The sequence below is a fragment of the Dufourea novaeangliae genome, unplaced genomic scaffold, assembly GCF_001272555.1.
Source record: "Dufourea novaeangliae isolate 0120121106 unplaced genomic scaffold, ASM127255v1 scaffold90, whole genome shotgun sequence".
NCBI classification, from domain to species: Eukaryota; Metazoa; Arthropoda; class Insecta; order Hymenoptera; family Halictidae; genus Dufourea; species Dufourea novaeangliae.
Window position 1 is genome coordinate 236,962 of NW_015373969.1, and position 19,219 is coordinate 256,180.

Here is a 19,219-nt window from a genome sequence, read left to right on the forward strand (position 1 = left end):
GACAACGAAACTGATCAGTCGCACGCTTGCCATCTTTTCGACTATGTTGATCAGCTGATTATGACCACCGACTAGGTATAGAATAGACCTATCATCTAATGTTTGTTTTGCCCCAAGATCCGGGGGGCTACATATATGTACATAGCTCTCGTCCAATTTTACTGTCAATACCCGACGTTGCCGATAAAGTATGAATTTTGAGAACATAGGTGGGTATTTCAGCACATGCAACACAAAGTCTCAATATATAAGATGTTAGGTCTAATCTATATACCTCTTCTGTGCCTAAAATATTGCGCGTGCGCTTCGTATCTAACCATATTCTTTTCTGCTGTATCGTCTCCTACGAATTGCAGTTTCCTAAAATATCGATTGCAACCGACTGCATGCATACAGTTTCTCATTATACCGACTGTAGACACTGCATAAGTGCAACGAGATGATCGTTCCTGCATTACTGATGCCCTAAGACGAACGGGTTCCAAGCAATTTCCGTAGATGTCGTTGTCAGATCATTCGGATCCAAGCGCAATCTATAAAATGGCCAAGCCTCTTTTTTCGGCTCTTTCTTTTAATAAAAATTAAATAATACACGAATGTTCTATAGTCAACTCTACATAGCTCTATTTAATATTTACCTACTGTACGCTTTTTATAATTACACACAACAAAATGAACAGAAGCAAAAAATGGTTCAGGATTTAATTAACAGAAGAATACAGAATTTCACATGGAATTCCTCAAAGTAATTTGCTACGTCAAAAGTCGCAACTGAAAGATAACTCGATGAAGAGTGAGAAGAACACACTTTTGCGAGCCCGGAACGCCAAGGCAATTCCTCTTATATTCAAAATCTTTAATCATTCAGCTATATTTATACAAAAAATTGACGATCGCTGGATGAAGTGGAATTGCAGCAGCTTTCTGGATCGTCGTTCATAATTAGTAAGACGTAAGTTTTGTTTATATTTGTTAAAAAGGACGAACAGTTAGTGTCGACGATAGGGGAGGGGGGGGGGGCGGGGGGTTGGACTTCTTTTACAAGGTTTCGTGTCCTCGCGGGACAACGCGAGGAGCCCAGAAGGAATGGTCGCAAAAAATTCTGAAAATCGACTATAAATACAACGCGAGTTTCGTTTCTGATATTACTCGAAATCGAGGGACGGGGACCAAAAATGACAAATCCTTACACCGGTTCCCTCTCTTTCTCTCTTTCTCTCTGTCTCTCTCACGCCCTGAGCCGCCAGGGATCGATTGTTTTTCCTCTACGCTCAAGATTCCCCCTGCTACCAATTGAAATTCGTCTCCCGCGAAATTTGTACAAGAAGCGTCCGTTTCGGAACATTTCGCCGATCGATTAGTTGCATCAAACTGTGTACACTAAGTCTTCGTTTCGGAAGTGCATAGGTCCCCTCCCCGCTTCCTGTACGAATTTCAAACGCACGGAGGGCGCGCTTCCCAATTTCCCTTGTTACTCCGTTTCGCTTCGCTTCCTTCGTTTTATTCTCTCTCTCTCTCTCTCTCTCTCTCTCTCTCTCTCTCTCTCTCTCTCTGTGTGTGTGTGTTCTTTTTTACGTTTTGTACCGTGGTCGTGCTCGCTACGGAAAGATTTTATTATTCGTTATTTGTCCGCGATCGCTTTTCCGTACTCACGAAACTTCTTGCTCGACACGCGCGACCAACGTTCCGCGTTTACGACTCGATGGCGAACATACATACACCCACGCGACATGCACACGCATACGCACGCACGCACACACACACACACACATAGGACGCGGAACGATGATCGTAGTTTCGTTGTATCGCGTTCATTAAGGTGCCACAGACCGACGATTAATTAGGGACTGAACAACGTGTTGCGGTCGCTTTTCCTCTCTTGTCACGATCTCCCGGCTCGGCTCGAGGTTACAAAAAAAGAACAAAAAAAAACGGTTGGATTCCCACGGGAACGGACGCACGTATGATTTCGTGTGATGTCGAAGACGGGACACATTGTATTCGGGACAGGAAATTTTGTGTATCGTGTGGTTAGCCGTTCAACTCATGGGACCTTGAGGGGGGCCAGTGTTCTCCTAGCCCCGAGCATAGTACAGTAAATCATGGATGAGTATTCGAAAGCTCCTTGTCACTGACAAGGAGAGATCCCCAGGTGTAACGTTGACTTTTTAATAAGGTTCAACACAGCGATAGACACACGTGACCATTAATTTATGAAATACTTAATGTCCAGTGTCGAGGAGCCTTCGAACACTCATCGATGGTTTACTGTACAACTACGATCCGATGAACTCTTTTTCTCGAAGCTCTTCGATGGTTCTCATATTTCGATCTATCTTTTGTTCAAGAATGCCACCGTAAAATACTCGATTTCTATCATCGATCTCGATGAGAATCGATCTCTCTCAACCATTATCAATCTCTCTCTCTCACGACATTGAATTTTGAAAGTTTATTGCTCGTACATTTCATGATAGAACGTCTCTTTGTCCTGCTGTCGTTCCGAGATTAGCGCACTGTTGTAAAATACTGCGAGGAGGGGGTTTCTTGTATACTCGAGGATTTCAACGAATGCTACTGTGAAACGTTCGTGAAAAGTATGTACAAACTTTCGCCACTCTCGAAGAAATACAATGTCTTAAAATTGTCACCACGTACGATTGTTCCCGCAGTATAATAGGGATATTATTACATACTCGCTTCTTATCCCTAAAAGACGTCCTCTAATTGTCGGCCCAATTAAAAAAAAGAAACGTTCAATCTTCAAGTACCGTTCGTAACAATGTTTTACAGTAGCACTCGTCGCGAATTGACAGCCGTTGATCTTTAATATTAAACGATCATCACTCGTCGCGTGTCGCTCGATCGGCAAGGGATTAGGAAACACAATTTTCTTCGATGATCTTTCCGCCCTTTATTCACGGGGGTTCTCGGTCAGAGGACGATCAGTAGCGCGAACAATTGATCTTCCTTCGAAACTTTATATACGTAGCGTAATTACTTACTCTTCTAGCTATTAACTGTGTGTTCATGTGTGTATATGCGTGTATCTCTCTCTGGTGTGTGTGTGTGTGTGTGCCGTTTAAAATCGCTTCGATTAACATGTCGCGCAGTGAGACCCTCTTCTCTCGTCGTAACCGCTTTCTCGCATTGTTTCTCTCTTATCAAACATTTAATTCATATATAATATATCTATATTATATATCTATATATATACTTTACAAACAGGAAACGATTAGACACTAGGGCATTCGCGATTGGCCCGAAAAAAACGGCCGAGTATTCCTTTTCCAGTTGAGAATGGACCGGAACCGAGGGGCATATCTTCACGTCGGAAAGCTCGTTTAATTTCACGGCTATTTGAAGCTTCCCCCTCCCCCCGATGAAAATGTTTTCTTCTTTTTTTTTCGAATCTTTCCTTCGTCGATAATTCGAAAACGTCTCAAACATTAAAAGGGATACTCGTACGATTGCGTTTAAATGGCTTAAGGATGCACTTCATTGTAAAATACAGTTAATATCCCGTTTCTACGTAAGTATATCCCCGGTTCAGAGATTTGTTCTTCGTTATTTCATCATCGTTTCTCTTTTCACGTCTTTTTTTGTTTCTCTTTTTGTTTACCGTAAATTTATACAATAAAATATCACAGTTCTGTTCGTACCACGCAATATAATCAATATATTGTTTTTTTATTTTCTTTTCTTCCCTTCTTCAACTTTGCCTATACGCGATTTTCTCTCTCATTACCCTCTCTCGCTCTCATTCTCCCCGTTTCGTTCGTTCTCTGTCGGTTTCCTGTTCCCCACACGCACAAACAACACACGCATACACACGCACAGACGTGCCGTCTTTCAATCCTTTCGCTTTTTCCGTCGCGACGATATCACGCGAAGAATGGATCTCGTGCAAAACGATTCGAGTCACGTTAACTCACGATCACTGATTATATCCGAACTCGGAACGGACGACGACACTGTTTCGCCATCGATTCTTGAGCAAAAGCAAAAAAATACCAAACACTTGTTACACGCTTCACGATATTATTCGTAAGAGCATCGCACAGTGGTCCAGAATCAAAATTTAGTCGCCAAAGTGATTAAAAACAAAAACAAATTTCTTTAATTTTTCATAAAAAAAATTTAAGTTATTATAAACCATGAAAGTGTTGTACCATGCGTTATTGTTCTCCTCAGACTCTTTGATACCATCGATCTCAGTCAAAAATAGAAATTAATGATAAAATTGATAAAAATTCATATATGTTTCCAAAATTCTTTGTTGCTCGAGGTAAATAGGCATGTGAGCTGCTAAATTTTGATTCTGAATAATCTGACACGTCCGAACTCGCGAACGGAACCGAGTAGACTGAAAAGGGAACGAAATTAAAATTTCAGGGTTACGACGACACATAGAACGGTAATAATGACCTTTCCGCGACCAAGAGGCTTCGTGGCCTGGGGTCTTCCGGTGTAATTCATGGGCACCAACAGAATCCGTGACTGCGAAGAACGAAACAAAACAAAAAATAAATGACCTGGAACCGTAACGTCCCAGGATTTCGATCCTTGAAAACACAACTGACCTGTAATTTTCTTTCGAGAGATCTTGCGCATTTTCTACACCGAGTTCCAGATCATTTCCTTTCGCATAAAAAAGTAAGTACCATACACGTCTCGCTGGTTCTGTCGGTGTAACTGTTTATTCGCTTCCGAAAAATCACAAGCTTGGAAACGATCGACGGCGCGCGAGGAGTGAATGGATCATCCATCGATCCTGTTTAAAAACTTGTGGATGCAATCTTTGATTGTTCTCGTTGGCACATCGATATAAAAAAACAAAAATTACGGAGTTTCTTCTTATTCACGACGAAGATTCAAGCGGGTAATTCGTCCGAGGTTAATGTTTAATAGTTGACACTTTCTGCGATCAAAGAACGAACTTAAAAAACGGTCCGTTCACCCCTCGTCGCTGTTCCCTCCTTGTTTCTTCTGAAAGCAATAATGGACGGCATATCTTTCCGTGAACTTTATTTTGTTAAAATAAATTATCAAGGGCCGAGGGAACAAACAATGAGACACGGTCTACGGAGAAGAAAAGGGAGGAAAGGAAGGTTTTCTTAAAAAATAGGATTGCAACTCATTTGGACCACCCTCCGAGACGCTAATTGAATTGCTGATTTTCTTCTACCGCCGAAAATCTCGCTCGTGTTGCATTCGTTCTCGATTCTACGGGTAACAACGAACAATTCATTAACAAAATTAACATAATTTCCTACGCGTCAACACATATATTCCTTTGTTTACAACAAAGGACAGGCACAGCGTTCGTTCGACGAAACCTATCCATCCCCTTTTCCCTTCTATTCCTCGCGTATTCTCGAGGCGGATTGCGCGTTTCCTGCCTCCGGTGAACGCAGAGGAAATCAATGGTACAGGACTCACCGTGTGCTCGTTAAACGCTACGAAGAAAGAGGAGTAAAGGGTTGTTTTGTGCGTGGTTCAAAATCAAAATTTAGCAGTTCACAAGCTTATTTGGCTCAAGGAATAAAAATTGTTTAAACTTACAAAATCTTATTCAAATAAAAACAGATAAATGAACATATTTTCATCAATTTTAGGAATCATTTTCGATGAGACTAACTTCATTCACTAACAATTTCTTCTCAACATCTTCATAAAAATCTGAAGTTTTAGGGAAGCCGTTCTTCTGTTATTGACTGAAAGTGATGGCACGAAAGGGCCTGAAGAGAATAATAATGCATGAAACAAATCTTCCATGGTTAAGTTGATTTGCGTTTTTTGGAAGATAAAAGAAATTTGTTTTTCACCATTTGAACCACTAAATTTTGATTCCCAACCACTGTGGGAGGGCGGGAAAAACAAAAGTTCCAACGTTCTCGTCATCTCCACAATATCCAGGTGTGTCTTTCTTATTAACGTGACAGTTTATTAAACGAAATCGGTAATTATAATAAAAATTAATAATAATATTAATAAAATAATAATAAAATAATTATCAATGAAACTAAAGGATAGACAGAAAAAGGATCACAATTAAAGCGCGGGGGTACCTGACACTGTAACCACCCACACTCCCCAAAACAAAATCCTCGAAACTCGCCCCCTCCCACCCCCCTCCCCGATGAATTTCGAATAAACGTTAACGAGAAACGACGATTCCTATAAATTTTTTAGTCATTGTTCTCGTCGTCCACGCGATCGGCGACGTTTCGGCGCCGAAACGTCGCGATTCCCCTTTTTCGTTAATTTCATTTTTCTCCGGTGCGCACACCCCCCACCGATCCTCGGCATTTCCCCCGTTCTGGATCATCGTGGCGATGATCACCGTTCGGAAGAACGAGGGAAAGAACAGGGAGTGATACAACGTCCGAACGCGATTTGGAACTCAAGATCGGGTTTGTGTGTGTTTCCGCCACAGAGAATTCTCGATCAACCCTCTCTCTCGTTCTCTTTCTGTCTTTCTTCCTTGCTCGCGCGCAGCAGACACGCTCATCATCTATTCGTCTCTCTTTCTCTCTCTCGTCCATTCGTCCACATCTTAGTAACAAACTAATAGTTTTAAACAACTTGAGCACAGGTGGAGCGCCGGCTTGTCGCGTCTCGAGAGCCTTTATCTTCCCAATTGCACGGTCCTTCGGAATATTTTTTCAAGGAGCAATTCTTCTTTAAAATGCAGTGGAAGGGGTGGTAAAAAAAAAATAAAATAGATCGGTGTTCGTTTGGTTACTTAGGATTGACAGGGTGGGTGGGGGAAAAAACGACGAAAACAAAAGGAAAATTTTCGTTTCTGTTTTTGGTTCTGAAGGAAGCAACCCCCCGAGACGAGGACACGCGCGACGCCATAACAAGAAATTATCTACAGTACACGTGTTCTACACCACCTCCCTTTCTCTCTCTCTCTGTCTCTATCCCCCTCTTTGTCCATTTTGCCAGGGCGTGCATTTTCGGCGCTGGTTCGCACGCCTCGAGAATTTTTACCTAAGCTTGTCGTCGTGTCACCGTTGCTTCCGATCGATCCCGACGATCGAAGAATTAAACGAGGGATTAAAAAAGAAGAAGGAGGAAAGCAGAAGAATAAACGATCGATCGTCGAAGTCAATCGAAACGGCGCGACACGACTTCGGAACGGAAACGCGTTCATACGAAAACGAAAAATTATCGTAAATAACTTTGGGCAACGATTGCTTTTTGTAACTCCCTCTCTCTCTCTCTCTCTCTCTCTCTCTCACTCATGCACTCTTGCTCTCTTTCTCTCGTTAGACAAGGTACTTAGAATATCTTCAGTAGAGTCTCTCTATCCTTCCTTTCATTTTTAGCTTACGCATCTACCGAATATTGATCAATTAATCGATCAATTAATCAATCAATTAATAATAATATATAATATTTATTTATTCATTTATTTATATATATATATATATATATATTTATATATAATAGCTATGTACAAGGAGGTTCTCCGTATCATACTCTCTACCTTTTTTCTCCGTTCTCTCTGTGCGCCTGGTGCTTATTTTTTCACGTTGCTCTCGTCTTTTCAGCCTCTAACCCCTCTCTCGGTCCACTTTAATTCTCTATTATCTCCGTTACTTTCGTATTTATTATTTTTCGTGGCACTGTCATCGACCTACCCTAAATCTCTCTCTCTCTCTCTCTCTCTCTCTCTCTCTCTCTCTCTCTCTCTCTCAGTGTTATCTTGGACATTCACACGATTTGTGCCCTCATGTGATGTGTGTATGTACGCGTGTAACTCCTATTTAAAAGGTGCGTGCGATGCTTAGTTTCCAGTTATTCTCGCTCTAACTCACCCCTTCACACACACACACACACACACACACACACACACACACACACACTTTCTCTTTCTTACACACACTCACGCACACACACACGAACACGTATACACTCTCTCATGCTCTTCGTTAATTATCCCGTTGCGAGCGAAACGTCCACTCGACCCAGAAAGGTGTGCCCACCCCGTTCCACCTTCGAAGGGGGAAGAGGGTGAGCCACCCCTTGGAAAATAGGTGTACTTCACGGCACGATTTCTCCTGGCATTTGCTATTCCCTCTTACGAACAGTGCTCCTGGGAGGCAGGAATGTGAAAAGAACGGAATTAACGCAGGTCCCATCGATTCCCCACACCTCGTTACGATTTTTTTCTTTTTCGTGGATACTCTGCGGAGGTTGAACCCCCCTCTCCCCACTTCCCAAAGGATCAAGTGTTCTGTGTGTATGTTCTGGATGGACTTTACTTTCCATTCATCGAAACGTAACCATTCCATTTATACAAACGTAATTATTTTGCAAACAGTATCGTCGCTAAATCCGATTGAATTACCACGAAAAAATTCGAGCCTCTTTCTCCTTCTTTTGGGGGGAGACCGACACGTTGACCACTGGTATCTATACGAATCACTTCGACCAGCCGAAAATTCATCTTCCGATAAAACCGAAAACTGCTCGAATCAATTTCATTAATCCTAAGGTCCTCATAATTATTATCCCGAAGCTTGTAGTTTTGGCATTAAGACTAGTATAACAAATCGACGAAATATATAAAAAGAAAAAAGATTTATCGAGGTAACGTTGTATGCACAGTTACCTCGGACATGATTAGTAAAGTCGCGATGTTTCACGTGTATACAGATAACTTGTAGCGGTCAACGTGTGTGTATTTATGAGAGAGAGAGAGAGAGAGAGAGAGAGAGAGAGCGAGAGAAAGAGAGAGAGAGAGGAGCTCTAAACGATATTTAAAAAAAACCATATCGTGCTACCTGAGATCAGATACACGAAAATTTAAACCCATACATGATTAAAAAGTACAAAACAGGAAAATCATTATCGTCGTCATCGATGGGACCAGCCAAGCATGAAACAGAGAAGGCAGGCTCTGGATCGCGACTCCAGGTGAGCTCGACAATTAACCTAAGGAGATCGTTTGGGGGGGGGGGGGCGAAGGAGACGAGGAAGGTTTGGAACTTGACGGAACTCGATGGAGGATACATATCCCCCGAAAGTAAGTTTAGGGAATGTTGTAGCTGTAAGCGAGCCTGGTGCCCAAGGATCATTCACTCTCGTCGTTCAGGGTGGCTATCCGCCCGCGAGACTTCGTTTCGAAGATTACCAGAGAACGTGGTTAACCCCGGCAATCATTTTCCCCGGGCTACTTTCTAACTAACTCCGAACGTGAAAGTTAATCAACGACGAGAGAGGCTAAGCGGTTCGTTACATCGAGGCTGACCGGTGATCGATCTTGCCGATTCACGAGTGCCTTCGACGGTGAACCGATATCTCTCTCTCTCTCTTTCTCTCTCGATCGATCGATCGATACCGAGCACGGACTTTCTAATAATTCGCCGTTCATGCATGGATGCCCGGTAGCATTAAAACGATTAAAAGTCGCCTGGCCGATCTGCATTCGACTCGTATCGATCGAACAGAGAGAAAGAGAGAGAGAAAAAAAGATCGTTCTCGATGAGAAACGATCTTTCCTCTCTTACCCTTCCGCCTATCGTCTTTCGTTTCTTTGTAAACCATCTTGTAAGAACGTTCTGAAATCGGTTGATTCACTTCCGCAAATGATGTTCGATAGAAAAGCTGCAATTTTAAAAACGTAAAAATGAAAAAAGAAAATAATTCCTTCGAAATTCTCTCGTGAAAAAATCGACCACTTGTATATGTATCTACTAAGTGTGTCCGTAAATGAATCTCAAATAAAAATAAGAGGGAAAACAAAAACAAAAAAGGCGTTGAATGACTTCGATTCGAGTGTTTCTCTCGAATTCGGTCCGACGCACAGTGGTACAGAATAAAAATTTAGCAGCTCGTATACTTATTTAGCTGATATAATAAAAAAATTTTGTAACTTATAATTTCATTCAAGTGGGAGTAAATAAATGATGAAAATTTTTATGAATTCTTCGGATTCTCACATGACTAACAGTCAGTTTTGAACATCATGAAAATATGAAATTTTAGGGAAATCTTTTTCTATTTTCAATTGAGATCGAGGATACGAAAGGATCTGAGGAGACCAATAATAAATCTTGCACGGTTAATAATAAGTCGATGTAAGGTTTACGAAGAATTAAAGAAATTTCTTTACGACCGTTTAAACTGTTAAAATTTGATACTGGACCGCTGTGCGGCGGTAGTATACCCAGGAACGAACGAGCGAACAACCACCACACCCGTGGGCACCGTGCTGGGAGAACAGGAACGACAGGTAGGTTGTTGCACGCACCACGATATATGTATAGTACAGAATCCAAATGATCCTAGGATCCACGAAGAGCTCTTCGACCGTTTTCTTTGTGAGATACACCTCACCCAGGGGAGAAGAATCATCAACGCATCCGTTAGGTGATCGTCGTCGTTCATCGACGGAAAAAATAGACGAGGAACGCTGGACGATTCCGTTCGGGCGTTCGTGGTTCAGGTGAATGGGGGGACAGGAGGAAACCGGGAACAATGGACAAGAGAGAGAAGGAATTAAGAGGAAAACCGAGGAGAAAATTGCAGCGAGCAGTTGCAGCTCTCCTAATCCTCCAAGACCAGCCGGAGTTACTGTTTCTCCTTGAGCCCGCCGAGGAGCGCGTGGCTCTCCATCGACGCGCTCAGGTTGCTCAGGTTGCTAAGATTCCCAAAGTTCCCTAGATTGCCGAGATTCCCGAGGTTCGGTTGATGAGCGTAATTCCGTATCTGATGCAGGCTGATCAGTTGATTCGGGAACGATGTCGCCGCGTTCTGGTTGCTGGTCGTGCCCGATGTCACGCCGGACGAGGATGTGGCCGGCGAGGATTTCTGCGTCGTGTTGAACGCTTCGTAGAGGTACGGCCTGGAGGCTGGATGATGGCTGCCTGGGTAGTGCAGGTGATTCAACGGGTTCAAGGGGTGTTGCATCGAGGAGATCGAGTTTATCGAGATCGAGGATATCGGGGTGAACGCTGAGCTACTGTTCGGATGATGATTGGCGCCAGGTTGGGGGGTTTGTTGCCTTGAATCGTTCTCTATGGACTCGCCGCCTCGATGACCGTGGCCAGGTAACAACATCTCTGGGTTCTGGTTCTGATGGTAGTCGGTGGTGTGATGATGCGGCAGACGTTCGTGTAGATCGTTGATCATCGAATCGGGACTGACCTTCGGCCAATAGTGATCCTGATGATGGGCCGCCATCGCGTGGATCGACGGCCTTAGACCTGTACCGATGATTGGTGGTCGTTTGTCCGTTCTTTCCGCGTGCTTTTGCATGTGCTTCGCCAGATACGTCTCCTGGGTGTAACTCTTGCCGCAGTACTGGCAGATGTGCGTCTTGAGGTGCTTCGATTCCTTGTGCTTCGGTATGTGCTCGAGCAGACTCGGCTCGTCGGAGAAGCACTTGTAGCAGGAGTTACACTTGTACGGCTTGTCGGTCTGGTGACAACGGGAGTGGCTCTGTAGGTTGCTCAGCTGGCTGAACGCCTTCGTGCAGCCTGGATGCCGGCACTTGTACGGTTTGTCGCCGGTGTGCGTGCGGATGTGCTGCTGTAGGTGGCTCAGCTGGGTGAACTTCCGTTGGCAGATCTCGCAGCGGTACGGCTTGATGCCCAGGTGGATCCTGGTGTGCTGGGACAGGTACGAGGAGTTTGCGAACGCCTTCGCGCACTGCGTGCACTTGTACGGCTTCGCCTCGCGCATGTGGATCTGCGTGTGAAGCTGCAGGTCCGCTTTGCTACCGAAGATCTGCAACGAGAAAGAGATGGGCGTGTGGTCAGTGGGACTGTGACTTAGTTGTCGGGTCGTTTACAACTGGGAGGAATACATCGAGGAGTTTACCAAGAAACAATTGAAAATACTGGGAATCGATCCAAGGGGGAATTGTACATCGAAGGTTTCGAAATAAGGGGGGGGGGGTTCGTTCGATTGGACTAGTGTTTCTCAACGTGGAACGTATGAACCACCGAGGGAAAATTTTCATATTTTAGGGGGTAATTAGCGAATCGTGGACATTCGTCACCCTATCGACAACAGTTTTACCTACGGTGACTCACAGACTCGTTCACGGAAGGCTGCCCCGCTTCCAGTGGACCAAATTATTTACCAAAATGTGAACAGTATTTCAAAATTACGAAAAACATATCACAAAAGGATGATGAATGTAACGATAAGAGGAATATACATATAAATAGAAATTGCATAAAAGTTTCGACACTTAATTGTTATCGCAGAGGTCTGTGAACGAATATACGAATCACTGAGATCCTTGAGGCGTTCAAGTGGGGCATGGTCCAAAGAAGGTTGGGAGACACTGGATTAGAACAAAGTAAGTATTCAATTTTGTTTGGAAGATGGGAAAAGATCGTTCAAGACGGGGAGATTTTAATTAAATCATCATCGTATTTTACAGGCCAAGGAAACCATGTTCTTAAGTATCGAAAGAGGTGACTTTTAAAATATTCGATCCGTGTAAGAGTAGCCGTGACGCTGCCACGGTTCAATTTGCGCGCCCCGAACAGCCAAATAATGAGTGTGGATCGACAGGTGAAGGGGTTCCCATCGTGGTCTCTCTCTCTCTCCCTCTCTCTCCGTTCTCCTTTCATCGTGCCTTCGCTTCCTTCTTCTCTGTCGGCGTGCGCTGGCGCATTAGCCGAGCGCCGCGGTATATTTATAAATAAATAAATGTAAACGAGGACTGGCCGGTAGCCGGAGCCCCGAGTACGTGTAAAGGCGGGGAGAGGATGACCTTGTCTATCATGGCCTAGCCTCCAGGCATACCTGACTGACTGGCTTCAGCTACCGCATAGAGATCTCTCTCTCTCTCTCTCTCCCCTCCCTCTTCCTTTCTTGATCCCCCTCTACATCTTTTTATTTCATCTTTTCTCTCCGTCTCTCGCCTTCTCAGCTCTCCTTTTTCCGTTCCCCCTCGCGATGTGTCTCGGCTCTCTTTGTACGGTAGTTCGTTCTTTCAGTCGGTAGCCTTAAATACCTCTTTTTATTTTCTTATTTTCGCTCCTCTCTCTCTCCCTGTTCGTACCAAAGGGGGCCAAACGAAAAAGAAAGATAGATAGAGAGAAAGAGGCTGTTCATTAACGCTCCTACCGATTTCCTACGGTATCAATATTGACTCGACCGGTGTTCTAATTTGTCCGATCTAATTGATACCTCGAGAAGGGAAACGGACTCCGTGTGGTTCGCGTGGAAGACAAAGTTGCCCTGATTTCCTGCCGATTCCACGAACGATGCTGCTGCGCTACTGTGATCATCCAGCAATTTTTACTACGGACCGGTTTCCCGACGATATGTCCCATCAAGAACCGAGGTCTCCTCTAGACCCCGTGGATCTCTTCCGTTGAAAAATGCTCGATTTCGTTTTAATCAAAACGAATCCATCCGGTCCCCGTGGATGTTTCTCCGTGTGTCCGTAATTTGTCTGGTTCCAGATCAACTAGGATCATTTGTTCCGTGCGATAAAACGTCTCCTCCCGATTGCTTTGTTAGAGAAACGAAGATCGAAGAGCGTGGACCTGGAGTGGCGGATAGCAAAGAGGAAAAAGGAATCGGAGCAACAAGTAATTCACTCGGGTCACGAGATTCCCCCTCACTGTTCTGAAATTACAATGATGCGTGTTCGGACTTCTTGGAAATCTCTTATAACCGGGGTAAGTACGATCCAGGACCGGGGATATCGCACACCGGGCAGGACAACACGCCAGGAATCATGGAAACTATCCTGGACACGCGAGGAACGACCGTAGAGACATAGGCTACGGCAGGAGGTTTCTCGGCTGGTCGCGGATCACTCGAGATTTGTTACGTAAAACGACGGATTCCTTTCTCGGATCGACGGATCGTTTCAGTGCCACGCCCCAGGATCATAGAAACCGATCGTTCGGCCTTCGAAGGATAATGCTTTTACGCGGATGTCGATGATCCTGTTTTTTTTTTTTTTTTTCGACGACTTGTGTCGACTGGCACGGACGTTTAAAGGGCCTTTCTACCTTGGAGGTTTTCGACAGAACGATATTAGTCTCTTCGTTATTATCTTCCTCAAGATTTATACTCAAAAGATCGAGATCTTTACAGAAAGAATTCGCTGTTTCACAAACGCGATAAACGGGACCAGAGATAGAAAATCTTGAGTTGTATCTTTGTAACAGACAGAGATATATGTAGAGGTCTCAGTGGCCTTGTAGGTGCATACAAGCTGATAAGACCAAGAAGCTAAGGACAGTGAATGATAGTGTTGATCAGATTAAAAAGAACAACGAATCTTCGATTTAAAACGACGTTGTTATTAATATCTTCTAGAATTGACCAAATATATAGTTCAAAGTGTGTTCCCCCTTGAAAGAAATAGTTCCATTTTCTGCAGCAATAGGTATACTAGACGGACGATCGAGTCGTCGTCAAAAGAAACCTGATTACGAATTAGGTCGAAGTTGTCGCGAAACGCCGTCGTCCGCGACTCGAAAACTCACCGAGACGAAACTCGAGCGGATTATCCTGGAAACGAGACGACCAGCGACGACGGTGAGACACGTCCCGTAATTTTGTTCGCCGAACGAAAAGATTCCCGAGGCGGAACTATGTTGACCGGCCCCGCGATTCGAACCGTTACAAATTTACAACCGTTATAGTAATAATTTAGTCGAACCCCCCCCCCCCCCCCCCCCCCCCAACTACTGTGTTGGAAACGCGTCGATAAATTAATTTCTCGCGGGATTGTCGTGGACTGGATATCGTCTGGGTACCAAGGATGATCGATGATTGGACGGATCGGAACACCGTTATTAGGTTCCTCCGGCGGCACCGGAAACCCCAGCCGCGAAACTATCGTTGGCGCCGTGAATCTGTCCGATAAAAAAATCATTCCATTTTTTCTGGTTCTTTGAAAAATTTAAAAACTGCTGATGATTAGTCTGCACGCTTCTTTGGATTGATTTTACTTGAACTGGAAATGTACAAAATTTTCGAGTTTAGAAACTATGGAAGGTATTTTCCACGGTCTTCTAGTTTCCTCCGATCCCTATCTTTCTCGTTTTAATAAAATAAGTCCCAAAAAAAATGCGAATTATCCACCAGAAGTTATAAAAGTTTGCGAAGATCTAGAATACATGGAAAGTATTTACTAGATGTTTTATCGTTTCATTACCTAAAATAAAAAAACATATTTCTGAACAAAAAAGGAACATGAATTGAAAATTATAGAAATTAGGCCCTTTTTTACCGCATTACTCTACAACACCGCTAACCGCCAATTTCTAAAATTATTCCCGATTTGTTGGGTTTTTTTTTACCACTGTGGGACGGATCGAAATTTTTATTTGAGTTTCGTCTTCGGTGCCCCCGGCGGCTGACGAAGGTGAACGGGAAAACCAAGATCGTGAAATGCCCACACAGATTTGTCTCTCGATCGGCAATGAGTGAATCGCGAAACGATCCTAGCGGAACAAATTAATGCGCAAAATCTGCTCGCGACGGACGTGTGAAACACGACATGTATCGAGCGCTAGGTTCTGCGGAAACAAGTTAGGAAATGCGCCGCTTTGAAATACAGCAGGTGTACGTAAAGATCGACATTTTATGAGCTCTTGGAGGTACAAATCAATGGACCGATAGAATTTGCGCTGGAGAAAATACGATTGTGCAGGGGCAGATTGAAATACGAGTTGTCGGGTATAGAAAAAATAGAAGATAAGTATGACAAGAGAAAAATATAGAGAAAAGGAAGATAAAGATTTATCTAAATCTGAAATCTAATTCTCATCAGTCTCATAATTCTGAAATAACGATCTAAGGGTCTGGTCGTTAAAGGGTTAAAATGAACTGAAAAACACTACAGCCTTCTGGTTAGTCAATAAAATGAAAGTTTACCAGTACTGTGTACGAAATTCGTTCCCAACTCGCTACACCTAAAAATCCCAAGCAGCTTTATCTTGTACATCATCCTTATTCAGTCGATATCCACGACCACCCATCCATCCCACTATAATAAACGCTCTCGGATCAAAGCAAGACCTACAAATAACTCTATTCCCCGCGTCCGTTAACTCGAATGACGCTACATTTTAAAAAGTGATCACTCGTTTCTAGAAGTACACGAACGGAGAGCTGTCCTAACAGCCGGCAGGCGCGAGGAATTAATTCTGTATACGCGTGTATCCCGTTAGCAATTTCGCGGTTCCCGCGACAACCATACCACACGTTAATTCTCGCGTCGATCGTCTCGAGGTCGAGTCCAACAGATCGCGATCCTTTTACTCGGATGATTTATTCGGCGATTCGTCGGTTCTGCTGAGCGCGTCTTCAACAGCTGACTCGTAGCCATCGCCGTAAGCCGTGGTCGCGTCCTTTAACGGTCTGGGGCCAGTCGGTGTATTTTTTATTTCCTCCTTTCGAAACGCGTCCTTGCCGGTGTCAAGTTCGCGCTCACGGGGCCCACGTAACGCGATCGCTCTCTCTCCCCCCTACCTCTTCACGCGCGGTCGTCGCCTCTCTCTTTCGGGGCCCCAAGAGCTGCGTGCGCTCACGCACGCCGATTAATCCGGAGAGGATCAAGGAATCGAGCAGGAAATTCGTCTCGCGAACGGCGAAGGAATCATCACGGGGAATGTCGATTAAAAGCCGCTCACGACAGCGCTGATTGCGCCTCGATCCATCCTCCAAGAAACGGGCCCTTCACTTCCGTCGATCGACCAAGAAGAGTCCGCTTCCTCTCTCTTTTTTCCTTCGTTAATCGATATTTCTTTTGTTAACGACGACAGAGTTGCCGTTTTTTGCTAGCGATTCGGTGTTTTTTTTTTCGGCCGGCAGAATCTTGGAAATTTTTTTTTTTTTTCAAGGGGACCGAGGAGAACGAGTCCGGATCCGAAATACTGATCACGATGATTTCAGACGAGAACAAGCTAGAATTTTAGGCGATTCTTTAAGATTAGTCTGTTTTCGAGTGTCTTGATGCTTTTCGAATGAGGATTAATGATTTTCAGAAATCTTGAGTTAAACGGAAAGATCGTGCGTTTTTCGTCTGAATAAGACTTCCACTGTATTGCTTTCACAGAAACTGAGGTATTTAATCAATGACATAATTTCTGTTAGTCTCGATTACGCTGGCCCACAGTTTTACGAGATTTTTAGTACCATCTACGTGAATTTTTGTCGTCTCACCGAAGACGCACGATAAGGGAACTGTAAACTACCAATTAACGTTGCCCTTCGCGCGGAGCCGATAGAACGTTTACGAGCGAACGAATTTCGTCGCGTCAGAAGCCCTTTTCCTCGTGGCCTCGTTGCACATCGCCTTTCTGCAAACGTCCGGTGGCTTAATGCACACACGCGTAATTACGCTTATCGAAAACGTGTCGCTCCGGTGCCGAGAGAGCCCCGACGACAGCAATTGGGTTTATTTGTTAATAAAATTTTACTACCGCCGCAGAATTGTTCGCGCGGAATTCCGTTCTTGCGAAAGATCAATCTCTCGTTGTCTCGGAAGTTTACACTTCTCCGAAAACGGGAGACAGAAAATCCTTACGAAAGCTCCTGCAGCGGTTTCCTTAACTATAGGCATTTGTCCACTACAGTAGACGCCTAATTTATTATTTCAGTGACAATCAGCGTACGACGAAGAAAAACGTACAATTTATACGGAAATCAAATCGGCCAATAAAGTTGTCCCCACGGTCTTAGTGCGCGAATTATTACGTCGTCGAGGATGAACGATCGGCGGATTCCAAAGTTCTTCTCGTAAATAATTCACGGTGTTCGTTTGCGCTCGATGCAAATTACGTGCCATCGGTTACAAATTGACACTTTTAATTAATAGGAGACCAGGGACCGCAACTCTGAAAGAACCTACTCGAACGCACATCGATGCTTCTTTTTTCTCACGATAATTCGACATCGATTACAGGCAATTTCGTCGATGGGAAGTATTGTAAGGTAATGAAACGGTTAATTGCAGTTTTACGGCGGAACGTCATCGAATCTGGTTCAAATACATATGTCGATCGAGATGTAATTCGATTAAAGAGCTCTGTGGACAGGGGAATGGGCATCGAGACACATTTCTGGTTCGCCTTTGTCCGACCGCGAATTACACGTGGGCCCCACGGAAATTGGCGGTTCGCGTCGCGTGACTCGATGCACCCTTTCTTCGTGCATTGATCGGAGAACAGAGAGTGAAAGAAACACACAAAGTTAACAACTGTTACGGTATACATCGTACAGAAATCATGTTTCTTTAGTGTACATAATACCATTAGTTTCTTGGTAATTTCTATAAGATGACCAGAGCTCCAATGGGAATCATTTCGTCTAGGAAAAAACGAAAAAAATCTTCTGACGCAGTTTCGATTCCAGTTTCTGGAATTTCGAGAATCGGCCCCGCGGCCTGGGAGCAGCATGGAATTAGCAAACCCGCTAAAAGTCGACAACGAGGCAATAAAGTTTGACCGTGATGCAGATTAAAAAGAAAAGGATCTCCTTCCTTCGACTTCGTTCGAGCTCTCGAGGAATACAAATTTCGTTTAAGCCACCATCAAACTCGCGTAAGTTTGTGATTAATATCGAGAGTAACCGATCGAACGGCTTCCGATCACGTCGAAAAATGAGAATGTAGCGTGTTGAATTGTAAAAAAAAAAAACAGACGAAATCAACATTTTTAACCACGAAGAGTCAAAGTACACATGGCTCCGAGGCTGCTTTTGGTGTCGGTGCTCCTACGATTTCCTGATTAATTGATCACGATTTACTCTCCCGGACGGTCGAGGAACCGAGAAAATCACCGTGCCTGGTGATTTCTCGAAACGGGCCGCCCCTGATGACTGTTAGGAATCCTGATTAATCGACCCAAGAAAGTTTCCACATATTTTTTTTTTCTAATTACACACCTCTGGTATGCGGACTAGAAGAGCAACGATGAATTTATCTCGCGCGTGGACCCGACGATCTACACACGCGGTGCTCCAGAAGGATTTCTCTCTGTGGTTTTTAGGTCCACGTCGATAAAAATCAATTCAATTACCGGTGGCTAATTAAATTTAGCTTCCATCGGTTCGCCGATAAAATACCCCGCGGACGTCGATATTTTCAGGACTTTTAAACGTCGAATATCCCATGAATAATGCATGAACGGTGCTAAAATTAACCTGGCGCCGCGAAATTTCGAGGTTTCGTCCGTTTCAAAAAATTCTCGAGAAATTTTAGAGATCGTCGAGAACA

General features: G+C 44.0%; 1 protein-coding gene across 2 annotated transcripts in view; it reads right to left on the minus strand.

Annotated features, from left to right (window-relative positions):
- Positions 1 to 10,174: 10,174 nt before the first annotated feature.
- The window catches only part of LOC107186814 (zinc finger protein rotund-like), a 111,573-nt gene continuing 102,528 nt past the window's right edge, over positions 10,175 to 19,219 (minus strand). For both annotated transcript variants that reach the window (XM_015574754.1, XM_015574755.1), the window contains one exon: positions 10,175 to 11,745. In XM_015574754.1, the coding sequence (XP_015430240.1) occupies positions 10,588 to 11,745 (1,158 nt within the window). In that variant the 3' untranslated portion in view covers positions 10,175 to 10,587. The remainder of the gene's footprint in view (positions 11,746 to 19,219) is intronic.